This window comes from Barbus barbus (assembly GCF_936440315.1).
Source record: "Barbus barbus genome assembly, chromosome: 20".
NCBI classification, from domain to species: domain Eukaryota; kingdom Metazoa; phylum Chordata; class Actinopteri; order Cypriniformes; family Cyprinidae; genus Barbus; species Barbus barbus.
The window spans coordinates 9,354,953-9,378,790 of NC_136748.1; the positions used below are offsets into that span (position 1 = coordinate 9,354,953).

The 23,838-nt window shown below is 36.5% G+C and overlaps 2 protein-coding genes and 1 pseudogene across 4 annotated transcripts in view; 2 read left to right on the top strand and 1 right to left on the bottom strand.

Moving 5' to 3' along the window:
- Nucleotides 1-985: 985 nt before the first annotated feature.
- On the bottom strand, nt 986-5,272 carry LOC306886449 (complement component C1q receptor-like). Its single transcript, XM_079443556.1, has one exon. It carries the CDS (start codon nt 3,263-3,265, stop codon nt 1,607-1,609), a length of 1,659 nt encoding a protein of 552 aa, XP_079299682.1. The 5' UTR covers nt 3,266-5,272; the 3' UTR covers nt 986-1,606.
- Nucleotides 2,373-18,597, top strand: LOC306886450 (calpain-1 catalytic subunit-like). Of its 2 annotated transcripts, none has more exons than XM_079443558.1 (13): nt 2,373-2,470; nt 12,754-13,005; nt 13,087-13,165; nt 13,394-13,536; nt 13,673-13,806; nt 14,040-14,214; nt 14,888-14,959; nt 15,233-15,318; nt 15,753-15,824; nt 15,903-16,063; nt 16,405-16,571; nt 16,944-17,149; nt 17,514-18,597. In XM_079443558.1, the coding sequence occupies exons 2-13, from the start codon at nt 12,778-12,780 to the stop codon at nt 17,548-17,550; spliced, it is 1,560 nt and encodes a 519-aa protein (XP_079299684.1). In that variant the 5' UTR covers nt 2,373-2,470; nt 12,754-12,777; the 3' UTR covers nt 17,551-18,597. The 2 variants fall into 2 exon arrangements, with proteins under 2 accessions (XP_079299684.1, XP_079299683.1); XM_079443557.1 differs by lacking the exon at nt 2,373-2,470 and adding an exon at nt 12,327-12,529.
- Nucleotides 18,598-19,470: 873 nt separating this feature from the next.
- LOC306886455 (calpain-2 catalytic subunit-like) overlaps nt 19,471-23,838 on the top strand; it is a 28,037-nt pseudogene continuing 23,669 nt past the window's right edge. The window contains exon 1 of the transcript XR_013785942.1: nt 19,471-19,526. The product of XR_013785942.1 is annotated as a calpain-2 catalytic subunit-like (transcript). The remainder of the gene's footprint in view (nt 19,527-23,838) is intronic.

The window sequence follows — 23,838 nt, forward strand, 5'->3', positions numbered from 1 at the left end:
CGACCGCACTTCCTTCGCAAAGATGCCCCTGAGAGTCCTCGCACAAAAATCCATCCAGTTTGTCCGTGCATGGTCTCGGCGTCCGTGTTCCGTCGCTGGAGACAGACACGCAGAGTGGGACGCACGACGTTTCTTCTGTCTCCAAGTTGGTAAATTCCGTCATCCGTTCGCCTTCGCGTAATGTGCTGGTATTACTTAAACACTTGTCGCTTGGGAGATAGAGTCCGGTCCAAAAGTGTCCGATCAGGTTATTAAGGAGATAGCCGACAATGTCATCTGATGCATTCGACTGGATAAATAATTGACCGCCCAGTTCTCTGCAATTCTGCTGAGCCCTTTGAAAGTCCACTGGTATGTGGTAAATGTTTGCACAGTGTTTTAGATTTCTTGAACAAACACAGCTATATACCATTCCAGCGCACGACGAAATTATCACTATGAGCAAAATCGTTTGTTTATGAGAATCCATTCTATTTTGATTTCAAGAGGTAGGCTACAACAACTTAAGCTGCTTGAGGATGTGGTGTTCAAAGCTTTAAATACTTCTACCTTTTGAAACCCTATTCCGGAGATAAAGGTAAACATAGGAAGGAAACCCCGCCTGAGGGAGCAAAGAAAAACTCCAGAGTGACTGGTCACGGTTTGTTCTGTGATGCACGCTATCTGAAATGCATAATGATCTTGACGAAAATGACTCGTGAATAGTATTTCAGATGGTTGTGGTCCCAAGAGTTTAACGTTCACTGTTAATCATTCATTCTTTCAGTAATTCACTCATGCACATTAAAAGCTTATTCAATTTCGTTGCTGAACGAGCAGCCACGACCCAGTGAGTTACGTTTCAACCCTAATTAAACACATCAGAACCAGCTAATCAAGGTTTCCACGATTAGTTGATTATTAGGTTAGATGCAGGTAGGTTTGATTAGGGTTAAAAACTCTGCTTCAGCAAATATTTAGATTGGCACAAACTAGTTCAGTGCAGCTTTATTTATTCTATCAAACTGTACAGATATTTTTTTTAGTTTTACAGCAATAGTACATATCGTGGATAAATAAATAAATAAATAAAAAAACCTTAAATGATTACCTTTTAGTGAAGTTTGTGAACAGGTCTAAGGCTGTATCTAAACCTATATAGTTCATTTAAAGGGGAGAGTGGGCTATATTGAATAGGCTACATTAGAAAAGTTTCATTTTTTAAAGTTTATTTCTATGTATTTTGCATTGCGTGGCAACTACAGACTGTCACATTCCATCATTATTCCATTACGGAAAGAAATACAAAGTTCACTATGCAAACGTTGCCCTTTTCTGACAATATGTGACATGGGCCCATCTTGACATTATCAGCAAAATAATTATGAAACGCAATTAATTTAACAGCAAACAGAAATGGTAAATGGTAAAAAACGACAACATAAACGCATATATCCTACAACTTGAATTAAACAGTATCCAAGTGTGGTTTTATTATTTTCACAAATTTGTCCAACATTTACATAAAAAAAAAAAAAGTATGACAAAGGGGAAAAAACAGCATTAGAGTAAATGAACCTTTGAATTTGATGCTGACAGAAAATGAACATTCATATTTGGCCTTCATTTAATCGTTCAGTTGAATGTTGCATTTTTCCGGCTCTTTGTCCAATCCAGATGAAACCCAGCAGTAGTTGTCAGCAGTGGCATTTTTTAAAGCGGCTTTTCTTGAACCTCTCCATCGGTAGACGACAAAGACCGACACTACCACAATGATCACAGTCAATGGGATAACTGAACCCAAGACACACACCAAAATCCAAGAACTTTCGAGAAAACTTTCTTTGCGTTTACTAGAGTCCGTTTTAGTGTTTATAAGTGGAGGGGGGTTGACTGTTGTCGGTCCAAAAGTGACAGGTAACTGACTCGGTTTAGTGATGAACTCTTCTCTGTGATCTGAAGATTGGGTGTTTTGTGGTTTCTCCGTGGGATCCGGGACGCAGCTGATGCCATTTATAGCCAAAATGAAGTTTTCCCTACAGGAGCATTTAAAACTACCCAAGGTATTGAGGCAGATGTCTTCACACGGTCTTCTGATACATTCATCGATATCTATACATATCCTGCTATCGTTTAATGATGAACTGTAACCTGCGTGGCAGTAGCAAGAGAATGAACCTTGTGAATTGAGACAGCCCTGTTGACATCTGCGTTCGGTGCATTCGTCCACGTCTTCACATTTGCCAGCGACAAGCCTGAAGCCAGGTTTACACTCACAAAAATAGCTTCCCGGCGTGTTGTTACACCTGTGTTCACCGCAGGTACGTTGATGACATTCATTAATGTCAACGCAACTGACGCCGTCTTCAGCCAAATGAAATCCCTCCGCGCATGCGCATGAAAAGCCAGCGGCAGTCGGTATACACTTTGATTCGCAAGGTGAATTTTCGCAGTTATTTATGAGAGCACAACTCACTTGATCAACCATCAGGTAATAACCTTCATGACATTCACAACGAACACCTGCTCCTGCAGTCTCAAAACAACGGTGACCGCAGCCTCCGTTTTTACGTTTGCAGCTTTTGTTTGGTGCGCTAAAGCGCTCTGAATCTGTCCAGCCAAAAGTATCGTTTTTGTTGTTACAAACTGAGATAAAATGTTCTGCATCTTCCGACACGCCGTACTGTATTTCAGCCCATGTCCCATGTGGTAACATCGTTAACCTTTCATTTGTTGTTAATGGTTTAAATAAGAACGGAACGGTGTATTTGACATCACCTGGTTTCTCCAACACTATTGGTTTGCACATGCCTTTGAAAAGAAATTTACACATATAAAATGCGCTGTCTCTACATGAGCCATCTGACCACTTGAGACCATCTGCCAGTGAAATCGACACACACCTTTTTTCCGTGCACGTGCTCAAAGGCTTCTTTTTCCAGTTGGAATATTTGGAATCTGTCGGCGCTGAAGTCCATCTGAAGCCGTGCAACTCCTCAGTGAAATCGGTGCAATGTGTTTTCTGCAACTCTAGTCCGATCCAAAGTTTAGAGTTAATGTTGAATTCTTTTGCTGCTAAAAGAGCCGATTTAATGCTCTGAAGTTCATTTTCATTTCTCATAGCAACCAATGTGCCGCCATTATTGATGCAGTCTTCTGAAGCTTTTTCAAAAAGTTTCTCCTCCAAATGCAACGTAAGGCAAGCCTCAGCTGTGCAGGTTGTGCTCACTCGATCGGTCCCGCCAGCGACAAAACAGGACAACATCACAATCAATACGCGCATCATTCCGTCAGTAGCCTATCATTAATGATACAATAATACTCGCTTTGAGGAGAAAATATTCAGTTCATCTCAGAGAATGGAGAAGGAATTGTTCATAGGCCTTTCAAGTGTCAGAACAGGACTCAAACTGATGCATCCTGTTTAGTGAATAACAACTGCCCAGGCTGCTTATTGTTTTGACTACTTCCCCAGATGTTTCAGACGTGACCACACACACCAGTACAGTTTTAGATGTACACTGAGCATTTGATTTAGGGTAATAAAAAGTACATTTTATAGAGCAGACTGATACTTTTAGTAGCACATTAAGAGATTTAATAAAATATTTACAAAAATGTGAGGGGTGCTCACTTCTGAGATACTGTCATCATCAACGGAAAAAGTCAATTTATTCGTATAAATATAACGCCAAATAGAAACATAAACTTGTGGTATTGATACGCACTTTCATAATTTACTATATAAAGTAACATTATTTTAAGACAATCAATCATATGCTCTCGCGGGCCACACAAAATGATGTGGTGGGCCGGAATAGGCCTTGAGTTTGACACGTGAGAGGGAACAATTGCTGGGAATAGTGTTGTAATGATATTGTTCTATTGCATATATTTTTACTTTACTGATCTGATATAACAGTATGTATACCAAAGACATTAAAGAGACCTCGAGATATGAAACCAACATGAAACAAAATGACTTGTGAAATACCAAATATATAAAAGGATACAAAAATATGAACTAAATGTTTGAAACCAACATATAAAACCATTCTTAGTATTTACAGCCGTGGTGACACGTAGCCCCAAACAGAGACTGAACACAGACTGCTTGGCCAGAAAAGTTAGTTATGTTTTTTCCACTGTATTTTACACATAAACAAACATACAACATGTCTTGCAATTGTGTCTGTTGCCTGCCTGTTGCTGATAAATCTAGCTAAGTATCACATCCTGTGTTTGTGTTGAGCAGAACAGTGCCTGTGTTTGAATGGCAGGAAATGACCTAAGACACCCTTCCGGTGGGCACTTTAGACCCAATGTCAGTGCGATAGAAGTCGCTTATTTTTTCATAGTCACTGGGAATTGTGCTCTTTCCTAACATTGTCTTTACAGAATGGGCAAAGTTAGCATATAAGCATATATTAAACTGTGATGACAGATAAAGCATTCTAAATAAAGATTAAGCAATAAGGATCATTTTGAATCTGACAAAACCAGGGGAAATAAAACCTGAAGAAAAGCATGTATTTTCATGAATTATGATTCACAAATTAAAGTTATGACAGAGGGAACAATTGCTGTGAATGATGTTGTAATGATTATAATAAATATATGGATGGATGTGGATGCTTTTAGTGAGTCATGTCAGTGAAGCCCAAGCTCATAATTACTACGCAGTTAGGAAGTAGATCAACCATTTGTCTCTCCCCAATCTCTCTCTCTCTCTCTTTTAAAACAGAAAACTTCCATAGACAAAGAAACATCTGCTTTTGTCCCATGAGCTCTGATTCTAGTTTTGTAAATCGTTTCCTTCCTCTTTGGTGTTTATTTATTTATCAGGGATCCATATAACCTCTTTAACTTTATTACACAAATGTGTCACACACTCTTCATTTTGGTTGTAATAAAAGAACTAACCAAAAACTCTTATAACAATACATGGTGTAGCAAATATAAGTGAGCATAAATAGGCTATTACATTCAAACTGTATTGTTTTTGTTGAATTTTTGTAACACTTTATAATGGGAGCTATTCAGTAACATTCATTCCAAAAAGGAAAAAAAATCTCAATAAATATTACAAATATTACAAGTCCACATTACAGTATACTGTCATAAAGATATGACGACAATGATGGGATATGATGGGATTTAATCTCAATAATTTAGTGTCAGTGACCTCTGGTGGAGAACTGGTGACATGATGCTTGTGTAACTTCATTATGTAACTAGCAATGGAAAACAACTTTTCTTGGGAATACGTGAGAAATCTTTTAATATTGAACATTTATTCAAAAAAAGAAAAAAGAAAGAAAGAAATACTCAACCTATAGCCCACTGTTTGTACTGCATATAAGCTAGTTTTATCAGTGCATACATTTAGATGACTCACTTTATCTATTTGCTAGTTATTTATATGACTTATTTTATTTTATTGTACTGTATTTGGCTGGCTTGCCATCAGAAGGTTGCAATTGTTCAGTGCCAATAATTTCCTAAGAAAATATACTTTTATTCTTGAATATTATGTACAATGACTTTTAAATGGTTTGAGACTATTGTTAATTAAAAAAAATAAAAAAGTGCTGCAATGCAACTAATGAACTTTGTGACTACTTTCACTATTTCACAATGATTACAAATTCTTATAGTGGCCCTATCAAACTGGCCAATACGGTCATAATTTATAGATCTATACATAATACACAAATATATTAATTAATACATGTTTGACATATCTGTTCACTCTTGAAATAGCAGTGATTGACACAGTAATAACCAAAGCAATGGGCAGGACAAAAAAAAATATGTGAGAGCACCCTCAGTGATTTAATTCTGGAACCGGTCCAGGACAAACTTCCACAGACAGCATGCGTCCTGAACAAGATCTAGTTCACCAGCCAAAAGCATATGTAAACTAATCAACCAGTAATTTAATTTCCAGTAACCAATGGTAGAAAATTCAGAAATGAATGGTATGAGATTTATGACAGAATATAGTCGCACAAGTGATCGTTTATTTTTTCTTCACATATTTCCCCTTTGGTAACAATGATTTAAAATGGATTCATTTTAAGTGACATGGGAAAAAGACACAGAAAACTTCAATGAAGAGCAGAAAAGCACATTTCTGGTTAAAAAATGAAAGGCCATCAATTGACACTGAAAATAGGAAGCATTTCTATGCACATCAGCAGCAAGAGTCAAAGCTAGTCCACAGTTTAGTTAACGTTGGCAATCTCTAAGTTATTCTTGACTGTGCTTTGTTGAGTGTTTTGATTCATTGCAATATCGTAGGGCATTGATTTGCTGCAAATATATATATATATTTCCTTACTGAGACTTGCTACTGCCAGTCCATCCACAGACATGCTGCTGTTATCATATAGGAAATATAATACATACATAATAACATACATGAATTTACTCAGTAGCAGGTCTATACAGGTGGAGCTGGGTAAGGGGAAGGGTTTCTGAAGCGCACTGCAACTGCTACAGCAAGCACTAGCCGAGTATTTAAATGTTGAGCAGCAAGCCCATTGGCTGCTGATATAAAAAGAAACCAATCAGCTGCATTGCACCATCTAGAGTTTCATGACAGAACTTTGTATTATTTGTTTTTTATATTCCATATTTTTCTATATTTCCAACCACATACAAGTGTTTAAAATATTTCTGCTCCATTTTCTTTGTTATTTTTGTTCATTCATAGTTCATACATTTACAGTCTATTTTTGTGTATCTGTGTTTTAGTGGACAGGACTAACCATGTACTCATGAGGGAATGCCTTCTTGCCAGGAGGTTTGCCAACAAACACAAGAAGCAGTGTGAAAGAAACAGTAGTTTAGTGATCAAAAACAATTATTGATTTAGGCAATCTAAACATTTCTTTTATTTAATTTTTCTATATAAAAATAAACAAATTATGATAATATACACAGTAAATTTTGCAGTGTTAAATGAACTCTATTAGAGTTAAATTTAACACTCAGCCCGAGTGTATTTGGTCCCACTCAGAATTGGTGATAAATTGACTCTCGCCATAGTGTTACATTTTCAGAGTTAAATCAACTCTATTTTGAGTAAAAAATTAACACTGCTCAACACTGAATAGTGTTACCAGAGTTTAACACTAGGGAAAATTAACTCTGTTGTGTGTTACCAGAGTTTAACACTAGGGGAAATTAACTCTGTTCTGTGTTACCACAATTTAACTCTGCAGGAAAATGTACTCTAATTAGTGTTAATATTTCACTTATGTAGAATTCATTTACATTTATAATAGTGAAAAATTCTCTAATTTGAAATCCCATCTGGTGTTTTACAAACACAACAAAAAACAAGATCAACGACGTCAGATTTAAAACATTTATTACAATGCTGTCATGCTCAAGAAACACAATTACACTCACAAAAATACATCACATCTGCATTAAATGACAATACATCACTATATTCAGTACAGAAGCTGTTGAACCACCTAGCTAAGCAACCTTGCTCTAACCTCAGCAATACAAGGACCTTCACTTTGCCAACATGTGTTGAACACAGTGGTCTGAATGAAAGTGTACATCTTGTGTAGAATAGTGTTATAAGTGGTGCCAAAAACAAAGTGTGCCTTAATGAGAATTCTAATTTTTGGTGAACAAACTCATGTCAAACCAAACCTATACGACTTTTGTTCATTTTCTGAACACAAATGAAGATATTTGTAATAAAACTGGCAGACTTCTATCCTACATCTTTCAAGGCCCAGAAAGGTGTTAAAGACATCATTAAATTAATCAGTGAGACTCTGGTGATTTAACTTTTATTAACGTTTTATTAAGCAACATGAGTGCTTTCTTTGCACAAAGGAAAAGAAATATATAAAAATTTACCACTTTATGAAAATATTAATCCCTGACAAGCGTACACAAGAGCACGACAGATGAGTGTTTTGTTTGAAATTAAAGCAGGCATTTTGTGAATTCATGCATAAAATTAAGGTTAAACCAGTGGAGTCACATTGATTACTTTAATGATGTCATTACTACCTTTCTGGGCCTTGAATGTGCTAGTTGCGTGGACTCTCAATGTAAGGACAGAAATCTCTCAGATTATTAAAATATCTTCATTGGTGTTTTGAAGATGAAAGAAAGTCTTACAGGTTTGGAACGACATGAGGGTGAGTAAATGATGACAGTTTTCATTTTTGGGTAAATTAACCCCATTAAACAGTTTGTCAAAGGCATCAAGAGAAGAGATTGACTTGCATGGAATGGCCTGCTGATCAAAACTGAAGTACTGGTGAATTGAATAATTCTTTCCTAAGCCAGGAGACAGGGCTGAGCACTTCCAGCAATGTCTTGAATATGCTCCTCAATGCTTGTTCCACTCTGAAAAAAACAAGCAAATTGCAGAGGACTATCACTGATGTGTTAAATTAAAAAAAAAACTACAAAAAATAATAACAAAAATAATAATTAAAAACAAACCTTTTAGAAGATATCCCTACTTGAGACGTAGACACCTTTCCTTGTCTCTTCTGGCCTTGACAAGACACAAACAACAAAGCATTTTAAGATCATCAACAATGCTTAAAGAATACTATACGAAGTCAATCCTTAGTCACAGTTAAAGCAACTCAATGGCTATAAAACTGCTGTGAAAAGTGGCACAATGAGAATTCTCTTTTCATTTTGTACCTTCAAATGATATTCCTCGTTCTTTAGAAATGCCTCTCTGTATAGTTATGATTCCGGTGCTTCTTAGAAAGACAAAAATACAGAAAGAGGAGGAGAAAGTGTTTTAAAATCCAAGAGAAAAATACACCACCTGTATTATGGGCATGTGATCAAAACATTTAATAGTTGTCAACAATGTATTAAAACTAAGACAAAAACAGTGATACTTACGTAGCCATTTTTGAAGAAGGTACAGGAACAAAGGCCCAATTCCTCTGGCACAGTTTTCGTTCACCTTCCTTGGTGGTGATGCACTGCAAAAATTATTATTATTATTATTAAATATAAAAATTATATATATATATATCATATCGTTATCATATATGCACAGTTATATGAAATATTACCTATTATTTTCTTTAATGTCAGCTGTCAGAACACTTTCTTTTTTCATCGAGAATCGATCAGGCCAGCTTATTAAAAAAAAAAAAAGCAAAGCAAAAACATAAATATGGTATATAAACAAAAAGTACTACTTCAAATAATACTTAATTTTAAATACTTTTACCTTATAGAGATCAAATTAATGTTGTGTTTTTAAGTAGATTTATGAGTTTAACAGTCCCCCAAATGCATAAGTAATAAAAACTTCTTGCCCACCTTTCAGCTCCATCATCTAATCTCATTCCTTTACTGGAAGACCTTTCTTCAATAATGAGTGTGTCCTGGAGTCAAAGGATGAAGACAGGGACTGAGTTGACTGCACAGGAGAAGCTTGTTACTTAAAAACAGGAGAAAGATAATACATTAGTTCTGCAATATGTGCTATGTCAAGCCAATAACAGTCACTCTTTATAAACAAGCAACATTTTAAAATGCGTTAACGTTACTTGTACCAGTACTTACATGATCAGGCCAACTAACTGTGCATGTCTAATAACAAAATATAAAATAACGAAACACAAAGACGCGTCTGTTTTTAAATGAGACGTTCCGCCTGCCCCATAATTGACTTCTTCGTCGCGAGCATTGAGCGGAGTTACCGCTAATCCCACAGCGCCATCTATGCGGCTTCAGTAAAGATGCAATGGCGGCGTTCGACTAATTTGTCTTCACAGTACTTAATTAATGCCGTTGGACACATTTAGTCTTTCGTGAGCTGAACAGTGAGATGAGTATAACCGGAGGTCGGAGCCATATCTAAATGGGCCCTACCTAGAAGATTTAGACCGTGAAAATGAGTCAGCTTAATGTATTTAACTTACATACATTGTGACGTTACATAATTGAACGTTTAAAAAACAAATGAAGCGGGTACACCAAAGCTAAATACATCTGACAATCTAATTAAGTAAGATTACTGACATCATTTAAACTTTATCATTAACGTTACCACATTGAGATGAAAAAGCACATTTCTCCAACATACTGACTTGCCTATTCGATATTTCCGAGTTTAAACCAATCAAATTACACAAAGTTAAAAAATAACTACAACTTATGCATTAATAGTAGCACAATTATTAACCTCAAATATTAAACTTATGTTTTAACAAATTAATTAAAAGAGCTTACCTTTTGGCGCAAGGCAGAAAAAAATGGCGACGAGACAACTTGTGCTGTGGTCTTCGGGGTAGATTGAGGGGCGGAGCTTAACAGAGTAAAGTTAACAATGCAGAATTCAACTCTGATCATTTTCACCGACACTAGAGGGCATTTTTCACTATTTGTTGTTAAATTAACTCCTTAAGAGTAAATGGAGAGTAACACTGCTTAATTAACACTGACGATTTTACTGTGTACTCTTTTTTTGTCCTTTTATGCCTCTGTTAAAATGCTTTTCTCTTTTACTTAAAATTAGAATTTGATGTACAAATTTCATTGGATCTAAATTGCAAAAATTCTGTCTATATTGACTGTTTGAAAAGTTATGTATGTAATGTATGTATTTCTAATTGTAAACACTTGGAGTCAGTGTTGGTGTAAAGAAAAGAATATTCAAGCAGATGGTATTTTAACACTAGTTGTGATGCTAGTTTATTTTTACAATACATGTATCCATATGCAGTCGTTTTCATCTAAATGGCAGATGCTTCGGCTCCTGCAGGACTTTGAAACACTGACATGCCTGGAAAAAGTGTTTTGGTGTCAGTTTGTGACCATTGTTTGTCTGATATCAGCCACATTGATTCCGTCCACACATGTCTTGTGAACATTTCTAATGTATAATTAAAAAGTGACAGTGAAAGTGACCAAGTATGGTGACACATACTCGTAATTTGTGCTCTGCATTTAACCCATCCAACATGAACACACACAGCAGTGAACACACACCCGGAGCAGTGGGCAGCCATTTATGCTGCAGCACCCGGGGAGCAGTTGGGGGTTCGGTGCCTTGCTCAAGGGCACCTCAGTCGTGGTATTGAGGGTGGAGAGAGCGCTGGACATTCACTCCCCCCACCTACAATCCTTGCCGGCCCGAGACTCGAACCCGCAACCTTTAGGTTACGAATCCGACTCTCTAACCATTAGGCCACGACTTCCCACTAATTAAGAACTATACTCTATTTTTAGGTACAAACTGATTTTAAAATTACTTTAATAAAAATGGATTGAATTGTATTAATATTTGTATTAATTGGATTACTTTGTTGTTAGTTTGTAAATTTAGCACTTTGTAGTGTATGATTAGTTTAAGATGGGATAAGATTTCTCATCATAATTTATTGTAATTTATAAATTTTGGCCATTTTTGCACTAATTCCATGTGTTCGAGCCCCTGCTCCTTTAATTGCCAATGGCAACGTGCCTTTATGGTCCTACCAAGGTGCCTCTGCATGGGCATAATGATTGAAAGATTTCATTTTGTATTTATTTATTATTATTATTTTTTTTAATTAGTAATATTTTAAGTAAATATGCAAAAATGTGGTTATTTAATACATTTTTAATTGTTATTTTGTAGATTAATACAAAATATTGAACACACTGTGCTTTTATACCTCACAGCCTCATGTTCATTTCTGACAAAACTTAAATATGACTCTACTAACTAAGGTGTGCTGCCTGTGTTGTTTTGCTATCGCCTTTTAAAGAATTATCTGATGGACCTGTCATAAACGATGAAACATTTGATAAGTGTCTGGCTTTTTGTGCTATTCCTTTATGAGCAGTTACATTTACCTTTGCTTTTGAACATTTCGTTTCGTCAGTCCTGACAAAGGCATAAAATATTTTCAATGTTTCAGTTTCAAAATTTGCAGATTTAAACTTCTGTAGATTGTTTTATGGGGGGTGGGGGTGTTTGTATAGGTGAAAGGCAAAATTTTGCTAGATATAAAATCTCCATTTGTAAAATATAAATAATATACAATTCCTTTTTTTAATAGTTAGAGAAATCAAATGGAGGAATGTGAAGGGATTCATGATTGGTTTGTGTACAGACTACAACAGGGCTGTCCAAACTCGGTCCTGCAGAGTTTAGCTCCAACCCTAATTAAACACACCTGAAGCAGCTAATCAAGCTCACAGTCTATTATCACCATGATGCTTTTGGGAAAAATGTTAGACTGTTATCTACTTTAGCCGGTCTTTCAATGAGATTGAGTTTGGAATGTTGTAATTCTGGACCATGACATCACATACTGTAGGTGTGAGACATTTGCATATTCTTTACACTCTGACATGCTTAACCTTATGAAGTCGCCTGACTGGCAGGAAAAACCGTCTCTACACAAAGTAAGGGGTGGGATGTATAGCAGAAAAAAGAAAGAAAAGAAAACAATATTCCACAGGTGTCAAGCATAAAACCAGACACAGAGAAGAAAAGCAATCTTTTACGGTTACTCCCTGTCCCTGACCAACCAGATCCTTGCAGGTGTGATGTATTTCTTACTTTTATCCTTTTAATTTATTAATCCATTTGCACAGTTTTGTTTTTGTTGTTTTAACTTTTTTAGTTTTAAATGTAGTTTTATTTTACTGATACTTAAGTATTACAACATTTGGGCAGGAACAGGGACAGGATAATATGAAAGTACTGTAAGTGACTTTAATTTTAAATACATGATTTCAAAAATACCAATTTTGAGACATTTTCAGACGACAGGTTTCTCTGAGTGAAAAATGCCTCCTCCTCATGAGCGCCACGAAGGGACAGTTGACCATAATGAAGGTTCTCCTACCAATCCTGTTAAATTCTTGGGTCAGGACTATCAGAAGCTGCTCCAGAAATCTCTCCGAAGAAATGAGCTGTACACAGATGAGTTTTTCCGTCCAAACAGCAGCTCTATTGGCACTCTGAATAAAGAAGCTGATCTGGACTATAATAATGTCGTATGGAAGAGACCAGCGGTATGTAAACAATAATATTAAACAATAATAATTTCACTATATATCCGTGTTGAAAGAACACTGATTATTCTGTCTAAACAGGAATTAGTGTCACCTGGTAAACCATTCTTCACTGTTGATGGAATGTCCAGGTTTGATTACGAACAAGGCTCCAAATTGGGTAAGTTTGGGTTTATTTGAATACACCATTGACATGGACTCTAAGCAGTCATTATCTCTGTTTCTAAGTAGCATTACACATCAACTAAAATAACCATGTATGAACAGTATGATAAAACATGCATAAATAATCACACTCATTGTTAGATTTGTCATTGTTTGTTTCCTGTACTATGTATACACATATGAAAATCTCCATTCAGATTGTCAAGTTCATATTTGTTTTTAGGAAACTGCTGGTTTTTGGCTTCAATTGGGGCTTTAACCTCAAAAGATGAGGAGACATCATTTATGACAAAAGATATCATAAACCAAGTCATTCCAGCTGGTCAGACATTCAGCAACAATTATGCAGGGATATTTCACTTCAGGGTGAGATTAATACCTATCTGATATTTGAATGTTTATGAAACTTTGAATTAATTTGATGATTAGGAAAACATGGTTTCTTTTTTTTACTAGTTAACCATTTTCCTTCATATTTGTCTCTTTGTAATTCATCTTATAGTTCTGGCGATTTGGGAAATGGATTGATGTTGTCATTGATGATCTGCTTCCAACAATTGATGACAAGCTCATTTTTGTGGGTTCAAAAACATCTAATGAGTTTTGGCCTGCCTTACTAGAGAAAGCTTATGCAAAGTAAGTGCCAGCAGATGCTGTGAAACAAGACAGAATTAATTTCCTTATTGCTTATAGTCTCAAGAATATTGGTGTGAAACATATGCATTATCTTACCTTTGAATCGGCCAATATATTTGGATGTTGTTGTGAGGAGGAGCACAGTAACATCTTTAAACTTTGACAGGGCACATTACTACTACTACATTATTTACTATATTACACTGCACCATATAATGGTTCTGACTTTACAGGGTGTGCGGATCTTACGCAGACCTAGATGGCGGATTCATGTCTGAGGCCCTGATGGACTTCACTGGTGGGGTGCACATGGAGTTTGTGTTGAATGAAGCCCCTGCTTATCTGTGGGACATTATGGATCGTGCAGCTAAGTCACAAACCCTCATGGGTTGCGCTTCTTATCATGGGGTAAGACCTCTCGTAATCCTGGATTCAGTGCTTCATTGACAAATATGAAGCATTGAAATACTTCATTGTCTTCTGGGAAACATGCAAGTATCTTCTGTAGCTTCTGAAGGGCAGTACTAAATGGAAAAATATGATATTAAGGCAAAATAAGAAAAATGTGCACATCTTCATTCTGCTCAAAAGTTTTCACCCCCTAGCTCTTAATGCATGGTTTTTGGAGACAAGTGGAGTCATATTAAATGGCTAATTCACACACACACACACACACACACACACACACACAAAAAAAACAATATTCATTTTCACTTTTTTCATTTACTCACCCTTGTGTCGTTCCAAAACTCATAAGACTTCTATTTATCTTTGAAACACAAATGATGATATTTTATTTTTGTCCAACCATGCAACCAAAATTTTCATGTACAAAAAAATAAATCAATAATAATAAATTATGAATAAAAATAATAAAATAAAATAAAAACATCACAAAAGTAATTAGTATGAATTCAGGAATTTAATCCAAGTCCTCTGAAGAGACGCACTCACTTGATGAACGGGTTTAATTTAAAGGTTTTATTCATAAATACACATTGGACTGCTGTTTACTGATATGTTAACATTATAAACATCATTGATGTGTGTATTCTTGTTCATTTTTGATTAAATAAATCAGGAAACACGTGAAGCTGTGTCACCCAATGGCATAGTAGGGGGTCATGCTTATACTGTGACAGGTGTTTCCAAGGTAAGACCATGAATTTGCATTGCTAGAAAGAAACCAAATATATTAAATTACATTGAGAAATATTAATTTCAAACTTCGGTTTAAGCACTGTGCTTTCTTTATGCTTTTACGCTACAAATTGTCATAAATTGCATTAATCACAAATGCAATGCTCAATGCAAGAAGGCGCCCTCCATGGCAGGCACGTTTGCTAGCCCCCCCCCCCCCCCCCAAATTGTGTATTTTGGCTTAAAAATATTTGAAACTGACAGAAACACTTGTTTTGTTGAATAGGTGTTGAGTGAAGGAAATCCAGTTGATCTGGTGAGAGTGTTGAACCCATGGGGAAATACAGAGTGGAATGGAGACTGGAATGACGAGTAAGTGTTGCTTTTATGTACAGCTGCCCTGTCTCACGGCAGTTTGTGACCTTGTCATGAAATTTTAATCTATTGATTCGTGTTCATAGACACGAATTTCCCTTTTTTCATGTCACTCAGCACGACTTTCAGTGTAATGTATTTCAATAGGGATGATCTCAGTGCAGGGTACCACTTCAGTGTTGAAATCTTTGCATTTGTAAAACTAGAAATGATTTTATATTTATTATTTTGGAGCACCTAACACCACTTCTTACTCTAAACCTAAACCTGAACATAAAATTTCGTGACTATGTCAAGAACTGCCGTGAGACTGGGTTGACAGTTTCACAAGTTCTTCATTGCATCAGAAAATGTACATCTTAAGCAATCACCTAATCACTTGGTCCTATCACCTCACCTATTAAATATTATAATGTTTTTAATTCTTTCAGATCATCTTTGTGGGACACAGTGAGTAAGGAGGACCTCAAGTGCCGTGAAAGTCTTGAAAACGGGGAGTTCTGGTTAGTATTAATGTTGTAATATATGACTTGTACAAAGCATGAATCACATTTCCTCAGGAACACATGTCTGTACTGCAGGATGTCAATGGAAGATTTTACCAGACACTTCGAAAGCCTGGATATCTGCTGCCTCTCTCCTGATTTTCTGGACAGATCCTCTGGATGCCACTGGAAATCACAACGCAATTTTGGCAAATGGATTCCTGGGACTACAGCTGGTGGTTCCATGGACAATATGGGTACGTGTGTATAGTAATATAAGGTTTTTTTATGTTTATATTTATATCTAGTAATATATAGACTTCTATATGTTATAAATGAATGTATACATAGTGGTTTCAATAATGACACTCTTAATAAAAACAATGGGAAAGTATCGATTGAATTAATATTGAATTCAAATCCCCCCTGGATTATGGATTTTGGGGTTTTCATCTGTGACCTCATCCAAAGGCCCTCTTACTGAGCATGAATTTCCATCATACAAAGAACGCAGATGATTATTGTTAAACATCCCACCTGTTTTTGACTTATAAAAAGACTTAACTCTTCAGAAGTCTAACTCTTTTGCTGTGTTTAGAGACTTTCTGGAAAAACCCTCAGTTTCGGGTGAGGATTGAGGAGCTTAGCGAGGACTATACTCATGAGGAGGGTGCTGAAAACATACTGGTGTCACTCATGCAGAACCATGAGAAGAGAAACAGAAGTAGCCAAAAGAACTTCATGATTGGGTTCTATGTTTTTAAGGTCAGCATTGACAGATGTAGTTCTGCAGGTTTTACATTTCAGAGAGATTTAGGAGAGTTGTGGCACTGGTTTTTTTTAAATGTCTATTACATATTTTTTTTTTTTTTTTTTTTTTGTACTTATTGTTTTTGATATGCTTGTAATTTGTCTGCTACAAAATTAAGAAAAGTGCCACATATTTGTAAAATGTACAAGTGAATGAGAAGTAAAAGGAGAAATGATATACTTTTCTAGAGATATTTTTATCAAACTTTTTTTTTTGTACTTCTACAGACACCATCTTAAGTAAATCAGTAAATATTAACTCACAAATAACTGACTACATAATCAAATATTGACAGTACAATATTAACTCTTCTAATTCGTCTTTAGGTGAGAGGTGAGGGTGGGAAGTTCTCAGCTGAATTCTTCAATGACAAAACACCTGTGGAGATGAAGTCTTTCCAAAACTTGAGAGAGGTTATGGGATTCTTCTGGCTGGAGCCGGGAGAGTACCTGATTGTACCGTGCACAGAGAATCCTGGTCAAACTGCCTCCTTCGTCCTGTCTGTTTTCTCAAAGCATGAGACACACTTTGAGTAAGTAGTGGTGCAGTCAAAAGATTGTTGTTAATTATACACTTGTCATCAAGCTTAGTTAGACAGATCTGTGGATAATCAAAGTTCATCTCTTGAGCCTGAGCTCAGCATAGTTGTCAGATATCATTATATTTATAAGTGAAATATCTTGTTAAAGTCTTATTAGAGTGTACCTCAAATAACAAATATATAAATAATAAAGATAAATTAAACACAACTTCAATGTGCATTACATATACAGTGCATGGTACAATTTTGAATCTTTTAAATTCAATCTTAAAAATGAATTTTATGTATTCAGTGATTCATATCCTTAGCTTTGCCTGTTAGCTTTTGTCATCAAAGGTTCTTCTCTTTCCATCAGATACATTGAAGAGGAAGAGAATGAAGATGATCCCTGATGTAAGCGAAGCCTGTCACTCAAAATGGTTTCTTTGAGAAATAAATAAACTTAGGCCTAATCACATTTTCTTTGTTCTTTGATGCTTAGTTCAGAATGGCTATTTAGTTTTATTTTATTACTCCTTTTTTCCCTCCAAAGAAATCAGTTTGTGACCACTGTTGACAGCTGTTACACTAAAGCTAATGTCTTCTGTGTTTGGTGGTTGATGTGTAGTTTCATTTTCCCTAGAAATGTGTTATTTGCGACCCTGCACTGTAAAAAATAAGTGCAATTTTAACTGTAAAATTTTGTAAAACCCCTGTAGTAAACAACTGTTAATAGGTTAACAGTAAGTTCCCATACTATATACAAGGGAAAATTGTGAAAGAGCTAACCAGACATTTCATGTAATTTTACAGTTCTGCTTGTGGCAAAGCTACTTGTGATGAGCTTTGATTCTTCATGTGGCTTTCTTTTTTACCACTTGCTTTATTATGGTGGTTGTCAGTATGTTAAAGGTACAAAACAGATTTTAAAAGCAGATTTTAATAGCTACCATAGCTGCCAAAATGATTTTGTAAAAACTACAGAATTTTTTTTACAGTGCGGACCACAAAACCAGTCTTAAGTCGCTGGGGTATATTTGTAGCAATAGCCAAAAATACATTATATGGCTCAAAATGATTGATTTTTCTATTATGCCAAAAATCATTAGGACATTAAGTAAAGATCATGTTCCATGAAGATATTTTGTAAATTTCCCACTGTAAATATATCAACTTAATTTTTGATTAGTAATATGCTTTGCTAAGAACTTAATTTGGACAACTTTAAAGGTGATTTTCTCAATATTTTGATGCTGTTGTTTTTTTTTTTTTTTTTTTTTGCACCCTCAGATTCCAGATTTTCAAATAGTTGTATCTCGGCCAAATATGGTCCAATCCTAACAAACAATACATCAATGGAAAGCTTATATGTATCAATATAAAACTTGTGACTGGTTTTGTGGTTCAGGGTCACATTTGGTGTACTCTTACTTGTTAATAAATATACACTGAAATTCATGAAATTTAGATTTTTTTGTATTTATCTGTTTTAATATTTTTAATAATATATTGACTAATCACACCATCCTTTGACACCAAGGTCAAACAAAATCATATATTGATACCTTTGTTTACATGCATACTTCATTCGAATAGCTTATACACGTTTTTTTTGCAGAGAAAAGCAAGAATATAGGCAGCTAATAAAATAAACACTGTTGACACTTTCGGCTTCCCTAAGGGAGAGAGCTCAAGACTACAACTATCTTATATGTAACATAAACTAAGTTATTTATTTACTTATTTTTAATTTGTTAAGAAAATGCATTAAATTAGCAGTAGATTGGCAGGAAAATAATAAATAAAGGTCTGCACTAAAGCTTTTATCCTCCATATCCTTCATGAACACAGCTAATATTTCACCTGCATCATCAAATTCCTCCGCATTTTGGCTAAAACAGTGGTCTTTTCTTATAAGAAGCTAACTTTTGCAATTCGTATCAAAATACATGGAAAAAGAATCTGTTTTAGTAGACTGAAAAATACATGTGCCTCAAAACACTGGTATGTTGGGTGCATTATTAGAAAAATACAACAAAAGTCATGTGACTGAAACCCATGAATAGGTAACCCGTAGTAAGCTGTACAGAGCAACATTGTAATGCAGTCTATGAAGGCTACTTCAGCTCAAAGATGGAAGGATTTTTTTGTTGTTTTTGTTGGACCTGTATAAAAGCTGTGTTATATCTATTTTATTTCTTTTAATCTATTCTCTGTAAATTATACATTTTAAACCCTCTTCTCCAGAAATGGAGAAACTCTGTGTTTTTGATTCGTAATCATCTTTAGAAGTTTTTTTTTACGTCATTACGTAATCAGCATCCAAATGAACTGACCCGTCCTGCGCTGCGCCCTCTGCCAGTCAGAGCGCCCCGATCCTCAGAGACAGGTAGGATATGTTTTTACAGCGCTGTGCACAAGAGTATTGAGCCATAGAAAGTGAACGTTGTAGTCAACATTGCGGGAGTGATTTAATTCTGGAATGTTAAAATGTTTTGTTGTCTTTAGCTTTATGAATCATCGGAGCTAAATATAGCGAGCTGTATATTCAACAGTGAATATTGCTAAATATTCACTTGCCCCCGTTAGTTTTTACTAACAGCAACAACATTTTTACGTTAATATATGATAATTAAATTCCATGATTAGTAGGTAGCCTAAATATTATCATGCAACAAATTATTTTATTAGAATTCACTGTTACAATACAAAACCTGTGATTTTTCCATCACCTTTTAAACTACCCCTTTTGCATTACTCCTCAGTATTTCTGTCAGTAGCCAATAATCAGCGATCATGTCGTGTGTTCCGGATTTTCACTTCTGTTCAAAGAAACTGTCAAAGCAGCAAAACGGTCTAAATCGGTTCGCGATTGAGTCTGAATCATTTGAACAGTTATGAACGCACTTGATCATTTGACGCGATCCACGAGGAAAAAAAGTGGATTATTTAGGCTACCTGCAGTCCAGTAAACAAATCTGAAAGTCATATTCTGGTTTTCTCGATTACCAGCAATGCACCTACATCTTGTAAAGGAGGCATCTACCAAACTAAATCATCAAAACACTATCTTGGCAAAAAAAAAAAATATATATATATATTTTTTTTTTTTTTTTTTTTTTTTTTTGCCAAGATAGTGTTTTGATGATTTAGTTTGGTAGATGCCTCCTTTACAAGATGTGTGCATTGCTGGTAATCGAGAAAACCAGAATATGACTTTCAGATTTGTTTACTGGACTGCAGGTAGCCTAAATAATCCACTTTTTTTCCTCGTGGATCGAGTGTTTTTAATTTTTAATGGAAAGATGACATTGTTTGAGATGTCTTTGTTATGGGCTAGGGTTAGGTCAAATAATGTCATCTTTGCATTAAAAATGACATAACTGAGCGAATGACACTTAATGAAAGTTGTCATAAACATGCATTAAACCTCCTTCATATTCATGACGTGTCATGTCAGGATTATGAAGGTGTCATGTCAGTCTTATGCACACCCCTTCAAGTAAAGTGTTACCAAAAACTGAATCTGATATCTGAAAACTGCAAGCTTCCTTTAGTCTATTTGTTACTCTTTTTAATCTGTTTTTTCTTTTCTGTTTGGCGCAGATACCGCTTTAGTGCTAATCTTAAGGCATCATATTGACATTTGGGCATGTGGCCAGGGGCACCATGCCAAGGGAGGCCACAATGCAGGGCTGTATAAATATTTTCAAATAGAATTCCTTCCCTGGTTGCATGGTGATCTTCTCTTACCAACTACCAGTTCCCACGTCTGTGTAATGTGTGTCCTGGGGCACATAACACAATAACCCAGTATGCGGTCATGTTACTTTTAGATAAAGATTATGAATTAAGTAAACTTAATTTTAGTTTTGGGGAATAGTTTTAGTTAATGGGGAAATTATTTATCTTTTAGTAAGTTAATAGTAAGCTAAAGTAATAAATCTACTAGTTCTTCTCAGGCTCCAAATGATGGCATCAGCACAATATGACAGCGGCCATTTCTACAGTGGAAGGAAGTGGAAATGCATTGTAAGTCTTTTTTTTATTTATTTATTTTTTTTTTTAACTGTCTATGTTGTCTTCAGTTTCAGAGTGTACCAACTCACAAATAATGGAATAATGTTTTAGTAAGTAAATTTTATTTATAGAGCACATTTAAATTCAGCTTACACTGATCAAAGTGCTGTACAAAACAATCATAAAATACAGTAAAGTATAAAATAAAATTAAAATTAAAATCCAAGATAACAATACTAATCCATAATCCATAAATTAAAATTCAGGAAAGGCCATAGGATAAAGATTTAAGTCTAGACTTAAAAACCGAAAATAGACGGAGCACTCTTAATGTCAGGTGGCAACTGAATTCTATAGCCGTGGTGCAGCTACTGCAAAGGCTCTGTCACCTTTAAATTTAAGTCGTGACCGTGGGAGACATAAAGAGCTTTATTAGCAGATCTGAGGGATTTAGGAGCAGAATTAACAAGCTTTTAGGAGCTAAAAAACAACCACTGCTGAGGTCTTCACTGTCTTTCCGGTGGTAGTCCCCCCCCCCATCTTTCTTAGTCACAGACAACCAAACCCAAGTCATGATACAACAGGGATGTATCAGTGCCACTAGCAACAATATAGTACTTGTATTTGATAGGCATTGGAAATAATCTTTTCAGGACTGTGGCCCTCTAAAAACGGAAATGGTTTAACAGAATGCAATACAATCAATTATTCCAAGTCTGTTGGCCTTTTTGCATTTCAGCTTTGTTGATTATTGAAAACCAGCAACTTGAACCTAATCTAAAGGCCCAGGTACACTTATTATTATTATTTTAAAGCATTTTTTTTAACTTTTGCTCACATTTTTTTCACACACTTCATTGAACAACTCCATTGACTGTGAATTTCTGGACCTTTCTTTTCAAGCATTCGGTCACTCTCACATGCTCTGTCCATGTAGGTTTAAGTTTAGTCATTTTCCAGAATATTAGTAATTTGATTAAGTAGAGGTTTTTTTCTTCAGGAAGACAGGAAGTGTCAATCAATTAATCTTTTGATGAGGGTATATGCACCATTTGCATAAAGATAAATAGCTAATTTTGGTTCCCAAACTTTGTCTCCCACTCTTTTCCCGTCACCTTGATCTCGAATATCCTAACTTAAGAATCAGACATTTTGGCAATAAGAGTAGGATAGAGTAACTAAAAAGAGATTTGTGATTCCAGACCCAGAATTTACGCAAATCCTACAGATTTAAGTCCGATGTGTCTGATGTTAAATTATGTGTTGATCATGCTGTCTTCAGTTTTAGGTGCATGTCTCAAGAGATTCAGGGAAATGTCTCGGTGGCAAAGAAACAAAAACTTTAATTTGAGTTTTTAGGCAGTGAATTCACACTGAGTGCAAACCTTGTTGGCAAAAGCTATTTCAGATAACTCCGTCCACTGTTCCCCACATGATTTTGTAATAATATTGTAGTATTGCAAGTACTGTCATATGTTATTTGTACTATTAACGCTGTGCAAATGGCATCTGTAACTATTTGGACAGTGTAAGCAAGATATAATTTGTTGTTATTTATACTTAATACAAATAGTAGCTACCACTATTTATACTTATATGGTATTGGGTGCAGTGGCGCTTTTGATCTGGCTGCCGGATTAACCAGCTGACATTCACGGCACGCCGCACACCACCGGCGGATGCTCTCGTGAATGCCCGGCCAAAAGAATCGGGACATGAGACGCTCGCGTGCCTTTGCTTCCCCCAAGTGGCCCGCCATGGGACTATAATGAGCCGCCTGGAAAAGCATTTCCCTACAGTTTTTTGGGACTAGCAATTGGGTTGTATTTCCTTTTGCCTGGGTATCTTGGGTCACCCGATACAACCTATCTTTTATAAAAATAGGGATAGGAGAGAGGCTGATCAGGCTGGAGAAGCTGACCGTCATACGCGTTTATGAGCGTCTCATCACGAGACTGATCAAGAGGAAAGTCATCCAGCTCCCTTGCTATCGTTTCCTCCGAGCCAGTCGGTGAAGGTCCCAAAACCACATCTCCAGACTAAGCCACCGCTTCTCCGTTTCCCTGCCCTGTCTCCCAAGAAGCATCCACACACAAAATCCCCAATAATTGAGTAAATGCTGGCCAATCTGTACCCAAAATCAGCGGATGCCTAAGGTGGGAATTAACCGCCACCTTTATTCTATGCTTTTCCCCCCGAAATTGAATACTAACAGGCACTAACGGGGAGCCCCCGGGGAGTCGAGGACCCGGATCAACGCTCCATCATCGGACACCGGTCCTGAAAATGACCCGGGTCCCCGCATCTCCAGCAGGCCGGCCCAGGCCTTCCCGCCACCCCAGCGGCAGAAGGAGGGCCAAGAGATTGGCGTAGAGAGGAGAAAGGTGTAGATGGAGCGACGGCCCACCCCCTCGTGTGCCAGACCTATTCCCCTGGCAGACACTTCCCCGCTGTGGGGTTCGAGGGGGCGCGTTGCTACACGACTTGGGAGCAGGAATAGGGTGAGAGAGAGCAGACAGGGAAGGAGAGGGGTTGGAGAGAGAGAGGTTAATGAGGGGCTCGCCGACCCCGGGGCACGCCACCAGATGGTCTTCTTGATGGCCTGCGTCAGCGACGTCGGGCGGTGGCACTGGACCCACTCGGCTGTTGCATTTGGTAGCCGAGCGATGAACTGCTCCAGG